Below are 18,924 nucleotides of genomic sequence, written 5' to 3'. Positions count from 1 at the left end.
CTTGGGCTGCAAGGAGGTCCAACCAGTCCATTCTGAAGGAGATCAGCCCTGGGATTTCTTTGGAAAGAATGATGCTAAAGCTGAAGCTCCAGTACTTTGTACAGCTCATGCAAAGAATTGACTCACTGGAAAAGACTCTGATGCTGGGAGGGATTGGGGGCAGGAGGAGAATGGGATGACAGAGGATGAGATGGCTGGATGGCATCACTGACTCGATGGATGTGAATCTGAGTGAACTCCAGGAGTTGGTGATGGACAGGGAGGCCTAGCGTGCTGCAATTCATGGTGTTGCAACAGTCGGACATGACTGAGCAACTGAACTGAACTGAACCCATTATGTTTTTGAGAACATACATTAATTAGTATAGTTGGTATGTGGAAAAATAAGCTGTAGCCTTTGATTTAAACACATCAGAAATTCTTTCCATGTTATAGCCCACTTCACCTTTAACCTATAGGAATGTAACCTTATCTAGTGCTTTTGGAGAGTGGTGCCTGACTTTAGTATAATCACCTTTGGAGAAAATAAGTTTTCTGGTTGACTAACCATTATCATAAAGGATCATAAAAATTTTAGCAGGCCTTCTGTCCAGAAGATGATGTAAATCACCTGAGACCTTTATATGTCAGAAAGAATGCATAAAGAAAGCCTGGTCTCAATAAGGGTCAGGACTGCTGACCCCGCATGACTCTGCACCTCCCATTACTTTCTATGTAAAGCTCAAGGTATATAAGCTCCTTGGAAAAAATAAAGTTTGGGCCATACTTGATGAAGCTTGGTCTCCCCGTGTCATTATTCTCCTCTTTGTTTTCTGGCTGACTCCCTGGAGCGCAGGGCTCTCTGAGTTCACTTTTCTGCCCCGGCTTCTAAGACCCACGCGAGAGGGAGCCCAAGGCAAGGCACCCTCCGCTATTCAAGCGGGCGCCTGTGGCCTACGTGAACAGAGCAAGTTCCTTATCTGGAGCTTTATTGGCTTTCTGTGTAAACCAAGGAATATCGGCCTCTTTCTCTCCTCTATTTTCTTAACTGTAACATTCCCTCCTTATCTCTCTCTAGATCTCTAATTAATCTCCTTCTAGACGCCAATGCCATTCCCCTGAGGATACCCTGGATCCAGCCGGGGCTGGACCCTGGTAAGAGATCAAGGCTGATTAGTGGATATATGGACAATAACTAGAACATAATGGCTCATTTTATTGTGATGATCCAAATAAACAAGGCTGTGAATCATGTGGGATTAAACCCAATAGCTTCTGAAGGGAAGATGAACAATCTATTCCAGTTTGAGTACTGGGTTCTTAGGTAGATTTTAGTTAGAGGAATATGAACATAGGTAGTAAGAGTCACATGCTGTTGAAGCCTGGCTTGGAGAATTTTGAGCATTACTTTACTAGTGTTTTGAGATGAGTGCCATCATTCAGTAGGTTGAGCATCCTAAGGCATTGCCTTTTTTTGGGATTGGAAAAAAAAACAGACATTTTCCAGTTCTGTGGCCACTACCGAGTTTTCCAGATTTGCTGGCATATTGAGTGCAGCACTTTCACAGCATCATCTTTCAGGATTTGAAACAGCTCAACTGGAATTCCATCAATTCCACTAGCTTTGTTCGTAGTGATGCTTCTAAGGCCCACTTGACTTCACATTCCAAGATGTCTGGCTTTAGGTGAGTGACCACACCATTGTGGTTATCTGGGTCATGAAGATCTTTTTTGTATAGTTCCTCTGTGTATTCTTGCCACCTCTTCTTAATATCTTCTGCTTCTGTTAGGTCCATACCATTTCTGTCCTCTATTGTGCTAATCTTTGCATGAAATGTTCCCTTGATATCTCTAATTTTCTTGAGGAGATCTCTAGTCTTTCCCATTCTGTTCTTTTCCTCTATTTCTTTGTATTGATTGCTGAGCAAGGCTTTCTTATCTCTCCTTGCTATTCTTTGGAATACTGCATTGAAATGGGTACATTTTTTCTTCCTTTGCCTTTAGCTTCTCTTCTTTTCTCAGCTATTTGTAAGGCCTCCTCAGACAACCATTTTGCCTTTTTGCATTTCTTTTTTTTTGAGAATGGTCTTGATCACTGCCTCCTGTACAATGTCATGAACCTAGGCCCATAGTTCTTCAGGCATTATCTATCAGATCTAAAACTTTGAATCTATTTGTCACTTCCACTGTATAATCATAAGGGAATTCTTAAAGAGATGGGCATATCAGACCACCTGACCTGTCTCCTGAGAAGTCTGTATGCTGGTCATGAAGCAACAATTAGAACAAACTGGACATGGAACAACAGACTGGTTCCAAATCAGGAAAGGAGTCCATCAGAGCTGTATATTGTCACACTGCTTATTTAACTCATATTTAGAGTACATAATGCAAAATGCCAGGCTGGATGAAGCACAATCTGGAATCAAGATTGCCTGAAGCAATATCAATAACCTCAGATATGCAGATGAAACCACCCTTATGGCAGAAAGTGAAGAAGAACTAGAGCCTCTTGATGAAAGTGAAAGAGAAGAGTGAAAAAGTTGGCTTAAAGCTCAACATTCAGAAAACGAAGATCATGGCATCTGGTACCATCACTTCATGGCAAACAGATGGGGAAACAGTGGAAACAGTGTCAGACTTTATTTTCTTGGCCTCCAAAATCACTGCAGATGGTGACTGCAGCCATGAAATTAAAAGACGCTTGCTCCTTAGAAAAAAAGCTATGACCAACCTAGACAGCATATTAAAAAGCAGAGACATTACTTTACCAACAAAAGTGCATCTAGTCAAAGCTATGGTTTTTCCAGTAGTCATGTATGGATGTGAGAATTGGACTATAAAGAAACCTGAGTGTCAAAGAAGTGATGCTTTTGAACTGTGGTGTTGGAGAAGACTCTTGAGAGTCCTTTAGTCTGCAAGAAGATCAAGCCAGTCCATCCTAAAGGAAATCAGCCCTGAATATACATTGGAAGGACTGATGCTTAAGCTGAAACTCCAGTACTTTGGCCACCTGATGCGAAGAACTGACTCATTGGAAAAGACCCTGATGCTGGGAAAGACTGAAGGTGGGAGGAGAAGGGGATGACAAATGATGAGATGATTGGATGGCATCACCAACACGATGGACATGGGTCTGAGTAGGCTCCAGGTATTGGTGATGGACAGGAAAGCCTGGCATGCTACAGTCCATGGGTTGCAAAGAGTTGGATATGACTGAGCCACTGAACTAAACTGAGTAAGTGTCATGATAATTCAGATAATTAAGAATTAATTTATTGTTGCAATACCACTGAAAGCCTCAAGTCTAAGATTGTCACTGAAAGCCTCAAGTCTAAGATTGTTGTGAGCCGCGTTAGGCATTACTAACAAAATAGAGGCACGGCCCTAAACCCCCTCCCTTTGTTCTGTAGGCATGGACCCAGAATGAAGGAGTTAGGCTTTGTGATTCTGACTTGTTTTTTCCTTTCCTTGGCTGAGTTGACTGAAGAGATTATTAAGGTGCTTATTGTTTTTGAGAGGAGCATGAGAAGGCATAAAGCCTTCTGCAGCTGTGCTCAAAGAATAATTCATGAAGTTAATCACTGACATTTTTTTAAAGGACTTTTACAAAAAAGTGTTCCAGGGTGAGCACACAGGCCACAGCTTGAGGCCATGGGAGGGATTGCTATCTGAAGCCCATTTGTGAGAAAAGTGTTTATGGCAAAGGAGTTTGCTGAATTTAGGCCTTAGGAATAATTAAAATAGTTAGAAGGTAAAGATTTAAGGATTGCTGTAATGTTACAATATTCTACTATGGCTTATAGAAATTAGTCACTTTAGAGATATTATTAGATAGAAGCCCTTTCTAAGAAATAGTGAGCTTAGGATACTAGGGGCAAACAGGACTTAGATAAGAATTAAACTGAGGAATGTGGTATGCAGCCCAGACATTAAGCATGAGTTACAGTGTATTCACAAGGACACATGAGAAAAAATAGATAAGAGAATTGCTGAGGAAGGAACTCCTTTTGAGGGGCAACAATAATTTTTGGAGAAAAATAAATCTGAGTCAATGGGAACTAAAAATATCAAACCTCTGACCTAATGTTTTTGTAAAAGTATAAAAGAGAATCATAAGCTTGAAATAAACAGGCAGTCCAAGAAAACTGAGAGGCTGCCTCAGTTTCTCACCGACACCGCTCACACCTTCAGGTTGAATCCCTGCCTGCTGAAGCTGGACTCTGGCATAAGATATCATAGTCTCCTTTGATATGATTAATAGTAAATAAGAGCAAGAAATAGAGGGCTACATAAATAATCACTGCACATTTGCTGGTTAATGTTAGTTATATAAGAAATTTACATTTCATATAATGAATATTAAATATCTAGGCAATATCTTTGAGGTATAGACATATAATTTATTGCTACAGTTTTGCATATACATATGATATATTAACTTATATTTGTGTACTAGTGAGACCAAGTTCAAAGTAAAATTTATTCTCAAGATACTGACATTAATATCCTCTAAAAAGGGCATTTAATTTGTCAATGGTAACTAGAGAACTAGACAATGAAATGATTTACATAACACCACTAAAACTGGAAACATCAAATACTTTTATAAACCTGTCATACATTGGACCAAGTATAATCAAGAGAAAATATCAATAATTCACTTTTTTATAGTAGTTATGGCTTCATATAAAGGTATGCTTTGTGTTTCTAGGCTGAAACACTGTACTTTTTAGAATGCATATTTAAATAATCACCATGAATGTCCAACCATAACTTAAAGTCTTAAATTTTTGAGTAAGAAAATTTTAATAGGACATATATTCAGATGATAACACATATAATAACTATATTTAACTCATTAGATATCATTAATTTTTAAATGTCTGAGTTATGGGCCAAATCAGAAAGGATGACTTTTCTAGCAGATGGAATCCTGCTAGAGGCAATGCTTCATGCAGGATCCATTCTAGGCTAAGAAGGAACTGAATGAAGGCCAGCCCAAGGAATAAACTTTTCATGTTCCCTGACTAGTGAAGATCTGTTCATTCCCTACACAGGACACACACTAACAAGTTCTGCTCTCATGGATATATGGTAGAATTTTGTACAAACTCATGCTATATACTATACTATGAAGAAATAATATTTAACATTTCTATGAAAAAATGTCTCTAGTGTTTAATTTACAAGAACAAATTCAATTTCATTATCTAAATAGGAAGTATTTCCCATTTAAGCAACACTGTTGTATATAAGAAAGTATTTTAGTTCTACCTAGAATTTTATGACTTTCTATTTTTGTATCAGTTTACATGATTTAATGTACTTGGGCATTCAATTTATTTCAATAACAATTGAATAAAATCTTAAGAGTTTTCTTTAAATAAAAACCATTTCTGTAAATTCTAAAACAATGTTTCAGAGGCATGGTAATAGTTTTTTGCTGTCTCAAATAAATGGTTTTGAAACAAGTTAGAGTTTGGAATCACAGAGAAAGAATAGTAAATCAGTCAATAAATAAATAAATAACTTTGATTAGGGGCTTCCCAGGTGGCGTAGATGGTAAATAATCCGCCTGAAATGCAGGAGTTCAGTTCAGTTCAGTTCAGTCGCTCAGTCGTGTCCGACTCTTTGCGACCCCATGAATCGCAGCACGCCAGGCCTCCCCGTCCATCACCAACTCCCGGAGTTCACTCAGATTCACATTCATAGAGTCAGTGATGCCATCCAGCCATCTCATCCTGGGTCGTCCCCTTCTCCTGCCCCCATCCCTCCCAGCATCACAGTCTTTTCCAATGAGACAACTCTTCTCACGAGGTGTCCAAAGTACTGGAGTTTCAGCTTTAGCATCATTCCTTCCAAAGAAATCCCAGGGCTGATCTCCTTCAGAATGGACTGGTTGGATCTCCTTGCAGCCCAAGGGACTCTCAAGAGTCTTCTCCAACACCGAATTTCAAAAGCATCAATTCTTCGGCACTCACCCTTCTTCACAGTCCAACTCTCACATCCATACCTGACCACAGGAAAAACCATAGCCTTGACTAGATGGACCTTAGTCGGCAAAGTAATGTCTCTGCTTTTGAATATGCTATCTAGGTTGGTCATAACATTTCTTCCAAGGAGTAAGCGTCTTTTAATTTCATGGCTGCAATCACCATCTGCAGTGATTTTGGAGGCCAAGAAAATAAAGTCTGGCACTGTTTCCACTGTTTCCCCATCTATTTCCCATAAAGTGATGGTACCAGATGCCATGATCTTCATTTTCAGAATGTTGAGCTTTAAGCAAACTTTTTCGCTCTCCTCTTTCACTTTCATCAAGAGGCTTTTTGGTTCCTCTTCACTTTCTGCCATAAGGGTGGTGTCATCTGCATATCTGAGGGTATTGATATTTCTTTCGGCAATCTTGATTCCAGCTTGTGTTTCTTCTGGTCCAGCGTTTCTCATGATGTACTCTGCATAGAAGTGAAATAAGCAGGGTGACAATATACAGCCTTGAAGTACTCCTTTTCCTATTTGGAGCCAGTCTGTTGTTCCATGTCCAGTTCTAACTGCTGCTTCCTGACCTGCATACAGATTTCTCAAGAGGAAGGTCAGGTGGTCTGGTATTCCCATCTCTCTCAGAATTTTCCACAGTTTATTGTGATCCACACAGTCAAAGGCCTTGGCATAGTCAATAAAGCAGAAATAGATGTTTTTCTGGAATTCTCTTGCTTCTTCCATGATACAGCAGATATTGGCAATTTGATCTCTGGTTCCTCTGCCTGAGACCTGGGTCCAATTCCTGGGTCAGGAAATTGTCCCTGGAGAAGGAAATGGCAACCCACTCCAGTATTCTTGCCTGGAGAATTCCATGGAGAGCAGAGCCTGGCAGGCTACAGTTCATGGGCTTACAAAGAGTAGGACATGACTAAGTGACTAATACTTTCACACTTTGATTAGATGATATTTAGAATATTTGAGATAGTAAAATATTTACAGTAGTCTAAAATTAAGAGCTGTACATCTGAATACACTGCTTTAATACTCATATATGTATATACATCAACATTCAGATATACACAAACATGCATATGTGTACTATATATATGATATGATCAAACCTTAAATATAAAACTGTATGATTTTAGTTTTTTTAACTCATGTGTACTATACCCATATATCTTTTAACATATATGGATGAAAAAATACAGCAAACTCTTTTCATTACTACTGAGGAGGATGAAGATTCATCTGTTGACCAGATTCACTTGGGAGGGAATGGAAGAGGGCTACATCTTTGACATGTCAAAGTGTTTGCTTGGATTGGTGCTAATATAGTAATAATGGAGCATGTTTTAAAACACATATATTCACTCTTATTAGAACACCTTTAGTTTCATCTATATTCATCTGAATTATTTCTAATATATGGTTCAGTTAGGTGGTGAAATAACAGAAAGTATGCCTTATTTAGTGAAAATTAGATACAGATTATATAACTCATTTACATGAAGTAGTTTGTTTTATAAATGCAAAGCGCTAAATGTTAAATTCTTAATGTTATCTCTTTTATTGGTCAAGTCTTTATACACTGATGTAAAAGAATGCTCACATCAAGCTTATTGCAGTAGACACTGATGCTTGAAGCATTCTTCACGCATACACAAAAAGCCAACACTTTTTGCAAGACAGCTTCTTGATAATTCAGTCAATGTTTAACTTGCTAAACGAAACCTGGAACTTAAGCCTTAATATACTTTTTTCACAAGTAGATATTTCTTTGATAGTGCTTTTTAATTATGTACTGGTTTAGAGGGAGCATGACAGTGAAAATAGCATGCTATTTTCATTTTATTATTTCTGTACTTATTTATGTATTTATATTCAATAATACTTAGCTATCACTCAAAATATGTATTTCAAGAGGGAATCATTCATTTGAATATAAATGAAAATCCAAGATGTAATAATTGATTTATTATCTGTGGAACAGGATAAATTGATCATAAGAGGTCAATTTTAGAATGTCACAATTTCCTTTAATGTAACATAGTTATGTTTCAAGTACTGCTTTAGCAGTCTATTAACATATACCTTGGGTTCCTTTACAAGTATAAGGCAGCAAGCTGGGAGGTTTTATAATGCAAGACAGGTATTAATGTACTAACAATACATGCCCTTGAATTTCAATATCCTCCTTACATTATTATGCTTTAAAACCATTAATGTTGTACAATATGCCCTTCATCTCTAATATAGTCAACTTAGTGTATGTATCATAAAGAACAGGGTGCATATTATTAATAAAATACAAATACTAAATTCCATTTTGTAACTTATTTGGTGCTATCTCATTATTAATTTTTAAAGAAATAAATTTCTCCCAATTTAGAGTTCACATCAGAGCATTATTTGACCAAAAAATTAATAGTACATGCTATTAAAAGAAGACAACTTATCATAGGAGAATCTTAGTAATTCACATTTCCTTTTTCTTAAATTTAGCTGTTTCCTTTATAAAAATCATTCTGTTTCTCTCATCCAGCCTGGGGTTTATATTGCTTAATGAATTTTTCAATTAAGAAGGAAGCAATGCAGGTGGGCAGAAAGGAACATTCAATTCTCCTCAGTAGGCATCACCTGTTAGAGGAACAAGACAACGTCCCCCATTGTACAGCATTTTATAGAATGGAGCTGATGAATCTGGCTGGAAAAGTGTTTTAAAAGTTCACATTAGTGCTCTAGTATAAAGAGAATGAGCTTTACACCCATCAAGTGTCTCAATATGTAACAGGTGATTTGCTTTCTTTCTCTCATGATTCACAGTGTCTCAGCAATTTCTAGTGGCTTTATCTTCCAAATATATTTTTATTTCTCTCACTGTTCCCATCATAGGCTCAAACCTGATTTATTTTTCTCTCTTAAACATAATCTTGAAGTCATCTGAACCAATACCCTTAGCTATAAGGGCAGCAGATTTATTTCCCATTGTTTAGGGTCCAGAAGTTGAATTTTACAAAGCAATTGGTTTCCTTCCAGACCTGTTACAAACCACTCTACTCTAGCCTGTGCAATATTGTTTTAAGCAGTGGAGAAGCTACACCCAGTAACATTCTGCTTGTTTCAAATCATTTCATTTTAAGCTACAACTAAGTACAGGTATGTGGTCTGAGTTCCAAACATCAGAGATATAGTGTCATGTAGACACTCAGTCAAATACCCAACTATCTTGGGAAGAAAATCACCCAGGACCAATCAGAATTTCTTCTCTGATATTATGAATAGAAGATGTACTGCATATTTTCTGTTATAAAACTGCTGCATTTTAAAATTATTTGTAATCTCACTGAGGGCAGTAATGGAGTCTTAGAATCTTCTAATGTCTAAAATATAGTCCTACACTGGTAATTCATTTCATGAATGTTTAATGGTAATCTCATGCTTTAAAGAAACAATTTTTATAGTCAACTGAGACATTCTCTGATTTTCCTATCTAACTTTTATCACTTTAAAGATTCATGTAGAATAACACAATAATTGAATCATAATATGAATGTGAATGGAAGTAAGAAAAGCACTTTCTTCATGTGTATATATTGATTTTCCCTTTATCATTTATGCAACAAAACTGCCATGTGTCAAGCATTCTCCATTAAAGATACAATGGGGTGTGTGTGTGTGTGTGTGTGTGCATGTGTGTGTGTGTTCAAGGGTACATGTATGCTTTAAAACTGATTTTTAAAGCATATGTATGAAAATTAAGGTAGCAATAAATGACTACAAAATGAAACATAAATTTCTACTTTTTATAAATGATCATTCAAAAGATCATTGAATCACTACTTTTAATTGTTCACAGAAACTTTGTAGAGTGTCAGTGTGTCCAGACTAAGAATGACAGAGGTCCTATTGTTCAGAGATTCTTATTAGTATTTAGTTAACAGGGATCCTGATCTGGAGTTTTTGCATTAATTATGATTTCCAGGGATACAACTTTCTGGTGAGGAGCTAATTAGATGGTCCTAGCAGGTAATATCTAATTTCAGGAAGAGTTGAAGGAAAAGGAATGATATACCAACTAACAGATGAATTCAAGACTGAGCTAGGGTTTCAAAGGAAAGGGCAGAGTGTGAATATAAGAATATATTCTAAATTTTTTTCCTGGTGAACCACAGAGTCTATCAATATTTTTCAATTAAAAACTATGTGGCATCACTATAAGAGTATACAACCCAGCACAGTACAGCTTCTACCATCATCATCTTACCAAAGCAAATAACCTCTGTCCTTAAAGTCACTAAGCCTGTAACAATGACCTATACAATTTTAAGTAAGACACTAGTGTTAGACATATTTACACAGTATGGATCCATGAGCAATCATAAATTACAATTCAGGGCTCTGATTACAGCGCTGAAAGATCTATCAATAGCCACCAAAGAGACAGTCAGTCTCTCCCTTATTTGTCAATATTTATCCACTATCTCAGCTTCAAAACTGGTATAAATTCTTTGTCTTTGATGATGAAGGTGAGCTTTTGACATTGATGGGAAATTTGAAATGCAAATAATTTTTGGCGTCCATCAGTAGCAATTTTGATCTGCTGTATCAACCTCTACTGAGTGTCTACTGGGAGACAGTATTTGGATATCAGGGTCCTTGAGCAAAGCTGTCAAAGTGCTTGAAATCATTCTTAGCAGAGATGAGTCTACTGGCAATCACTTTATTGTTGTTGTCACCTTGATACAGTTTGATTTAAGCACTCTGAGTGATTAATACATTTAAAGATACATTTTAGAATGGACTGCAGTATTTTGCAAACACCTTAGACTAAGCCAAAAATAATAAAAAAGTTAAAATTAAAAAAATTAAAAAATTAAAAATTAAAATTAGAAAACAGCATTAAAATTTTACCTATATAAGATGAGTAAGCCCTACTGATCTAATGTACAACACAATACCTATAGGTAAGAGCAATGTTAGGATAGTTAAAATTTTGCTAATAGGTTAGTTATTATATTAAGTGCTTTTATAAAAATAATAATAATACAGAGGGCAGGAGGAAATTTTTAGAGGCAAGAGATACATTTATGCGTTGATTGTAATGGTTTCACAGGTATATATTTCAAACTCCTCATGTTGTTTATGCTAGATATGCACAGTTTTCTGTATGTCAATCATACTTCAAAATAAATTGGTTTTAAAAATTCTAATAAGCCATTATAATAACATGAAATATGGCTGTATAACATAGAAACATAATACAATTAAGAATTACATGGCTGATTATTCCAGATAACCAAATGGTATGCACATGACTATTAAACTACATCTTAAACTGTCACTACTTTACATAGAAAGTAAGTGAAACTGTTAGTTGCTAAGTCATGTCGAATTCTTTGTGACCCCATGGACTATAGCCCACCAGGCTCCGCTGTCCATGGAATTCTCCAGAAATAGGTTTCAAACCTATTTAGAGCTATGCTTTCTCATTCAGAATATGTCAAACACTGTTTAGTTATATCTTTGTAACTCAAGTGGATTATGCTATTTATGCATCAATGCCCAGTAACTGTCAAAATTGGAAGGGAGACCGAACTTGCACTTAACATTTTAACAGTAAGAATTTAATATAAGGGATTGTTAACTGTGCAGAAAGTTGTAACTATAAAGGGAAAACAAGAACATGAAGGTATGGAGAAAGCCCTGAATGAAAGAGCTACCACTTTTAGGACTGAATGCACAAAGGGATCAAAGTGGAATTACTATACCCTTGGTGGGTGGCACCACAGAGCTGAGGAATGGTCCTGGACTGCTAGTATTGATATCCCTCATCTTGGAAAGAGGCCAGGCAGATCTGGGAACGCATACCTCTGAGAAGGGGGCAAACGTCTGCTGGAGTTAATGTCTTTGATGGATGGCATGATACAGCTATTTCTGCAAACCCTAGAAAAACTGTCAACTGGATTCAGCAGCTGTGATGTTGCTGAGGTGAAGTACTGCTAGGGTGATGCTCATTGAAACTGCAAGTCCAGAAGAAGCCCACAGGAAGGAGAGAGGGAGAAGAGGACCCCCCTACCACCTCTAGCCTTGTGGTCTCCTACAAGGAGCCACTATCACCAAAGCCTAATTCAGAGTCAGTTGGCAAAGTGAAATGTCATTTGCAAAGTTCCAGCTCCAGTATCACAAAAAAGATAGAGAAGGGTAGGTCTGGTGCAGAAAGAAAAGAGCATAAAAACTGGCACGTGGTCTTAAGAGATAATCAAACTACAAACAGAACAGAGCAGACCCTTTCAAGAAATCCTCCTAGAAATCATGTTGACCTTTTGTGAGCACCTTACTTGCTCTGTCTTCTAAATATGTTACCCATAATTCAAGGAAGAATGGGGAAACTTTGTTCAAAGTACTGGTTTGACCCGTGATTCTCAAAACAATAGTGCTGACCTTCAAGGTGAGTTCATCTTTCTCTTACAAAAGAATTACAATGGCTCAGTAATGATTTGTTACACAAATTTTGAGGAGTCACTATTACTTATATTTGTAATCTGGGCATTAATTAAACTATTAAAGTGATCAGAAATCTGACTGATGATATACAATTACTTAGTTAGCTAAAGTAATCAAGGTATTTGATACCAGCCTTTTAAAATTTTATTTGTATATATAATAGGATGGAATAATTATCCAAAAATGCGTGGATGACAGGTATTTTGATAGCAAAATATAGGTCTGTCTTGAATTAAGATCAAACCATATAGTATCGTAAAAGACTTGGTATACAATAAATTATATCCATTCCTACAATTTTTGAATTGCTAAGAAGCATTTAAACTGGAAATGCTATATCAAAATTAAGTGAAAAGCCCATAACTATTTCTGTCATCTTCATGTCTATTAAATTGTTGGTTTGATAATCCAGACAGACAGCAGACTGGTGGAGAGGAGAACTAAAAACCTAACACTAAAAGAAGTATTTGTTCCATCTTGCTTAAAACAAACAGCTTTCCAATGAAGCAATTCTAATCTGATTACACAGGCTTGATCTTGAAACTCTATTTAGAAAGAACTCATTATATATCAGCAGAAATTAATGGAGTTACAAACGGATGTCACAGAGACTAATTCTATAATTTTATGAATTAATAGATTTTCTTTAATTTCCCACTGAGAGAAATTATATTTATCAACACAGAGTGTTAATATTATTTGAAATACTTCTTACCTGTTAACATCCCAGATTTTGCTAGTTGTATCCAGTGAGGAAGAAGCCACAAAATCACCACAGGAGTGCCATGTGCAGGACCATACAGCGTGGGTATGTCCCTCGAAGGTCAAAATGCAATTACCTTTAGACAGGTCCCATAACTTAACTGTAGTATCACCACTTGAAGTAGCCAACTTGTTGCCACTATATGCAAGAACATAAAAAGGTAATTTTTGAAAAAAATCAATTTACAGTTCACTTATTTTTATAAATGGTTGTTATATTCTGTGAATAACTTGTGTGCATGTATCTAAGTTATTTTTTATTTTGAACGACATATCATTATGCCTGACTCTTATTATTTTATTTGAATCTACACAATTTGATACTTCCCTATATGGTTTAGTGAGGTATCAAATTGTGTAGATTTAAATAAGACTTTGATGCTGGGAAAGATTGAAGGCAGGAGGAGAAGGGGATGACACAGGATGAACTGGTTGGATGGTATCACTGACTCAATGAACATGAGTTTAAGTAAACTCCAGGAGTTGGTGATGGACAGAGAGGCCTGGCATGCTGCAGTCCATGGGATTGCAAAGAGTCAGACATGACGGACCAACTGAAATGAACCGAACAATATGGTTTAGTAATTCAAGTTGATGAAACTGCTGTTGCACACTTTCTATATTAATTATTCCATAGTTTTCCAGATTATTTTACTAAATCAGTACTTTTTTAAAGCACATGTTGATTTCAAGGACAATGTTACACTCTGTGGATGATACAGCCTCAGGATGATGAAATTTTAGACAAGTTCAAAAATGTAAATCGATATACAATGCCAGTTAACATTGTTTATGTTTGTGTTAATTAAATGCTACAAGAGTACAGTTTGGATAATGAAGGAAGATGTGAATCAGAAATGAGGGAGCTATGGAGCTACATCTTGAGAAATGAAAGACTTTGAAGAGCTGGGTAGTTAAGAATGAGTCACTAGGTTTTCCATTTGTGTCATCAGTAGACGTTAAAAAAATTCAGTGGCTTTCAAGTGGTAGATACAAAAACAAGATTAAGAATAAGTGGGTGCCAGTGATGTCAGCAGAGACATCTAGGTTTCTTTTGGCAAAATATCACTGCTAGAACATTGCATGTCCATCATCTTCTCCATATCCTTCAGCACTGCGTGCTCCATGTATATGTTCTCTCAGTAATTTCTCTCTCACTGAATATAATGAACTGCTTATTTGCCTCCTTCCCTTTGATTTTGATGGGGAACTGCTCCCTCTCTCTGTTCTGACAGCATCAAACATTATGATTAACTAACTGAAATGTTCATTAAATGCTTCCAGAAAGAATAAATATATGAATGAATGAAGTGATGTTACAAATGAAGAGTTGACCAAAATTTCTAAGACAGGAAACAGCACTTAGATCAAGATAAGTGTTTTGCTTGCTCCCTTTTATTTGTTTATTTTTATGCTGAGAGAACTAAACTTTTATATGCAGATGAGTATCAACCACTAGAGAGGAAAACTTAAAGATGCTGCCAGAAAGGAGGATTAGAGAGTGAAGACATTCTCAATAAAGTCATAAAAGGATATTTATTTGTACTAACAGAAGTACTCTGTAAGTGTAGTCCTTTACTGATAGGTAGTTATTAAAACCCGTCCTTTGTTTTTCAGCTCTTGTTTATTTGTACATGTTGGCCATTAAAATTTTTACTTTCTAAATATTAAAAAATAAACAATATACAGTTGTCTAAAGATAACTCATTATAAGATCATGGGTTATAGATTCAAAATTTGAATCTGGGTGAGCATTGGAGGGGAATACATATATTCAGTCCATGGCAGTATATAAGTTAAGAAATAAGGATGATAGAAAAAAAAGAAATCATTTTCCTAATAAAAGTCTCAGAAGAGAATGATATAAAGTGGGATACATACAACATTCAAAGAAAAAAAGGTAATCAATTTATAGAAACTAGAAATTTAAGATGTAGAACCAGAGATTCAGGGAAAAAAATGTATACCACATGGAATAAACAATGTAAACAAAAAGCAATCTTCACCTAGTTAAATTTTAGCCAACTGTAAAGCACTGTAGGCAACAACAATAATTATAAGAATAAGAAAACAAAGTCATTTACTTATATAGTGCCTAACATGTGGTATAGGGCTTCCCTGGTAGCTCAGCTGGTAAAAAAAATCTGCTTCAATGCAGGAGGCACTGATTTGATTCCTGGGTCAAGAAGATCCACTGGAGAAGGGATAGGCTACCCACTTCAGTATTCTTGGGCTTCCCTGGTGGTAAAGAATTAAAAGGAAATAGCTACCCACTCCAGTATTCTGGCCTGGAGAATTCCATGGAGAGAAGAGCCTGGTAGGCTACAGTCCATGGGATTGCAAAGTCTGACTTAACTGAGTGACTATCACTTAACATGTGCTAGAAACTCTATTGAGTACATTGTATGTATATCCGAACCTCACTAATAGTTTGAGCAACTTTATTATCTTCAAAACAAACTTGACAGTCCCTATTTAAATAAATAAAATTATAAAATGTTTCACTCCTAGCAAGGTTTTAAAACTAAATTATGTGAAATATTAAATGTAGCTTAACTGATAAAAAAGAAAATTGCTAGAACCACAGAAATAAAAGTGACCAATCTAAAACAGTATAGACATAACAGAAGCAGAAGTTATTAAGAAGTGGCAAGTATACACAGAAGAACTAAACAAAAGTGATCTTAATGACCCAGATAATCATGATGGTGTGATCGATTCACCTAGATCCAGACATCCTGGAGTTCGAAGTCAAGTGGGCCAGAGAAAGCATTACTACAAACAAAGCTAGTGGATGTGATAGAATTCTAGCTGAGCTATTTCAAATCCTAAAGATGATGCTGTGAAAGTGCTGCACTAAATATGCCAGCAAAATTGTAAAACTCAACAGTGGCCACAGGACTGGAAAAGGTCAGTTTTCATTACAATCCCAAAGAAAGTGAAAGAAAGTGAAGTCGGTCAGTCATGTCCGACTCTTTGCTACCCCTTAGATTGTAGCCTACCAGGCTCCTCTGTCCATGGAATTTTCCAGGCAAGAGTACTAGAGTGGGTTGCCATTTCCTTCTCCAGAGGATCTTCCCAACCCAGTGATCAAACCCAGGTCTCCTGCATTGCAGGCAGATGCTTTACTATCTGAGCCACCAGGGAAGCCACCAATCCCAAAGAAGGTCAATGCCAAAGAATGACCAAACTACTGCACAACCGCACTCATTTCACATGTTAGTACAATGTCCAAGCTAGCTTTCAACAGCACATGTACCAGGAACTTCCAGATGTTCAGTCTGGATTTAGAAAAGGCAGAGGAACCAGAGATGAAATTATCAGCATCCATTGGATAATAGAAAAACAAGAGAATTCCAGAAAAACATCTATTAGTTTCACTGACAACATGAAAGCTATTGACTCTATGGATCACAATAAAGTGCAGAAAATCCTTAAAGAGATGGGAAAACCTGCCTCCTGAGAAACCTATATGCAGCTCAAGAAGCAAGTTAGAACTGGACATGGAACAACAGACTGGTTCAAAATTGGGAAATGATTACAGCAAGGCTGTACATTGCCACCATGCTTATTTAACTTATATGAAGAGTACATCATGCAAAATGCCAGGCTGGATGAAGTACAAACTGGAACCAAGATAGCCAGGAGAAACATGAATAAACACAGATATGCAGATGACACCACCCTTATGGCAGAAAGTGAAGAACTAAAAAGCCTCTTGATGAAGGTGAAAGAGGAGAGTGAAAAGCTGACTTAAAGCTCAACATTCAAAACAAAAAGATCATGGCATCTGATCCTACCACTTCATGGCAAATAGATGGGGAAGCAATGGAAACCGTGACTTCATTTTCTTGGGCTCCAAAATCACTGTGGGTGGTGACTGTTGCCATGAAATTAAAAGATGCTTGCTCCTTGGAAGAAAAGCTATGACCAACCTAGACAGCATATTAAAAAGCAGAGACATTACTTTTCCAATAAAGGTTAATATAGTCAAAGCTATGGTTTTTCCAGTAGTCATGTATGGATGTGAGAGTTGGACCATAAAGAAGGCTGAGCACCGAAGAATTGGTGCTTTTGAGCTGTGGTGTTGGAAAAGACTTTTGTTAGTTCCACTGGCTATAAGGATATCAAACCAGTCAACCCTAAAGGAAATGAGTCCTGAATATTCATTGGAAGGACTGATGCTGACGCTGAAGCTCCAATACTTTGGTCACCCGATACAAAGAACTGACTCACTGGAAAAGACCCTGATGATGGGAAAGATTGTAGGCAGGTATAGAAGGGGATGACAGAGAATGAGATGGTTGAATGGCGTCACCAACTCAATGGACATGAGCTTGAGCAAATTCTGGGAGATAGTGAAGGACAGGGAAGCGGGGCATGTTGCAGTTCATGGAGTCACAAAGTGCTGGAGATCACAGAATGAACTACAACTGTCAAAGTGATCTTTCACCAAATAACCAGTGACCACATACTTTTCTCAAGTATATATATATGAAACATTTATAAAAACAGATAATATAGAAAGCTATAAGGCAAGTTTTTAACATATTTTTTACCATGGATGTTATATTTTCTCATCATAATACAATGATGAGTAACAAAATCATAGGTTTTAAATCCTGTATATGTGTGAATTTTAAAACAATTTTAAATTAACTTAAATATCCAAGAACTAATAATAGTGGATATTTTAAAATAATTAGAACTAAATGAAAACAACATATTAAAACTTTGAGGTGAAATCAAAATGGAATTTCAAAGTCACCTTAATTTCTTTACCTCCTAATAATGAAAAGAAGACAGTCTCAAAATTGTTCTGCTAAGCATGCGGCATTAAGTTTAGAAAAAATATACTATCAACTATTATAATGGATGATCAATATAGACCAAAGTGGTTCTCTGAAAAAAAAAAAAAAGAATTTAAATATATCTCTGCTAAGGCTAGGAAAAAAAAAAGTCCTTCAAGATGTTAAACTATTAACCAATACCCTAAAGAGATATTATAAATGTATAAAGTAGTTTCATTATTTTCATTTTTCTTGGAAATTATTTTTCATAAAAAATGTTATATTAATATGAGATTTTGCAATTTATGAACACTGTACAAATAAATCATACAAATCTGGTTGGGTCAAGCTAATTTATACTTTACAAACAGTAAGCCCAAAGTATCATTAATTTTCTAAGCTCTTAATCTTTTCTGTAATTGCTTTACTCCTTATTTTTACATATTCTTTATTCAAATTGACTTTTCAGACTTTAGCACATAACTGCAGAAATATTTTGTTACTGTCAAAAATGACTTCAGTTTTGAGAAATAAATATATTATACTTTCTAGATTGATGCTAATTACCTGTTTTTAATAAAACATAATAACATGCTTCATAAGAGAGGTGTGGAGCAGAAAGAAATTAATGCCTTTAGTGTCACAAAATAGGAAGTGAAGAGTATAGAAGCAAGAAGATGTGATTGGTTTCTCATCTTGGCTCTGCTAGGTGACCTCTGTGACTTTGGACAGGCCATTTAACACTTCCATTTAACACTTGGAAATTCATTGTCTTTACTTGGAAATATGGTGATAAGTTCTGCTCAATATGAAGTGCTGTTCTGAAGATCAAATAAAATAATTTTTAAACAGCACATTTTAAATTCCAGGTATTTTTCAAACGTAATATTTTTTAAAAAACATT

The 18,924-nt window shown here is 36.2% G+C and overlaps 1 protein-coding gene across 1 annotated transcript in view; it reads right to left on the bottom strand.

Moving 5' to 3' along the window:
* The window catches only part of SPAG16 (sperm associated antigen 16), a 1,101,103-nt gene that overhangs the window by 506,107 nt on the left and 576,072 nt on the right, over positions 1-18,924 (bottom strand). The window contains exon 12 of the mRNA XM_052636122.1: positions 13,184-13,369. Within this exon, the coding sequence (XP_052492082.1) occupies positions 13,184-13,369 (186 nt within the window). The remainder of the gene's footprint in view (positions 1-13,183; positions 13,370-18,924) is intronic.

Source organism: Budorcas taxicolor, chromosome 2, assembly GCF_023091745.1.
Source record: "Budorcas taxicolor isolate Tak-1 chromosome 2, Takin1.1, whole genome shotgun sequence".
NCBI lineage: Eukaryota > Metazoa > Chordata > Mammalia > Artiodactyla > Bovidae > Budorcas > Budorcas taxicolor.
The sequence above is the reverse complement of the archived record's forward strand: the minus strand, read 5'-3'. Positions and strand labels throughout refer to the sequence as shown.